The sequence below is a fragment of the Aplysia californica genome, unplaced genomic scaffold, assembly GCF_000002075.1.
Source record: "Aplysia californica isolate F4 #8 unplaced genomic scaffold, AplCal3.0 scaffold00056, whole genome shotgun sequence".
Taxonomy (NCBI): domain Eukaryota; kingdom Metazoa; phylum Mollusca; class Gastropoda; order Aplysiida; family Aplysiidae; genus Aplysia; species Aplysia californica.
The window spans coordinates 1,477,517-1,478,104 of NW_004797326.1; the positions used below are offsets into that span (position 1 = coordinate 1,477,517).

The 588-nt window shown below is 44.9% G+C and overlaps 1 protein-coding gene across 1 annotated transcript in view; it reads left to right on the plus strand.

The window, feature by feature from the left end:
- The first annotated feature begins 293 nt into the window (after positions 1–293).
- The window catches only part of LOC101845609 (tubulin polyglutamylase TTLL11), a 14,809-nt gene continuing 14,514 nt past the window's right edge, over positions 294–588 (plus strand). Inside the window, exon 1 of the mRNA XM_005093030.1 lies at positions 294–479. Within this exon, the coding sequence (XP_005093087.1) occupies positions 294–479 (186 nt within the window). The remainder of the gene's footprint in view (positions 480–588) is intronic.

Consider the following 588-nt stretch of genomic DNA (forward strand, 5'->3'; position numbering starts at 1 on the left):
CTCCTTCTTTCGCAAATATCTCAACTTGTGTTCAAGAAAATGGATATGTTTTTCATCCAAATAAAGACAAGTGAATAAGCTTTAAGATGGTACCAATAACTCTACATGCCCAAAAATTGACGAGAGCCTGATTCCACCAAGCTGCCTCACAAGGATCATTTTTTTCTGGAAGTATTGCTCCTTTGTCTAGCTTACATTATACTTTTCTCTCTAAAAATACAATGTAGTATTAATAACAACTCCTTCATCGCTTCTTTTTGTTTGTATTTGACAGCCTACAAAAACCAGCAAAGATGATGAAATCCAGATGTTCCGAGTGTGACATCCGTCTACTGGCGGACAGGGCCAGCTTGCCTGGACAGAGCGGGCGTCCGGAGAAGCCAGTGTCCGGCAGAGTGCTGACAGTGGACACCAGTGACGCGGACACGTACTGTGAGGAGATTCTATCTGTGGTGATTCCTCAGATGGGCTGGAAGGAAGTAAGCGCACGTGACTTGTGGAGCGTAAGAGGGCGGGAGTAGAGCTAGAGCCTAGATGATAATGTTCTGTGTGTGTGTGTGTGTGTGTGTGTGTGTGTGTGTGTGTGTG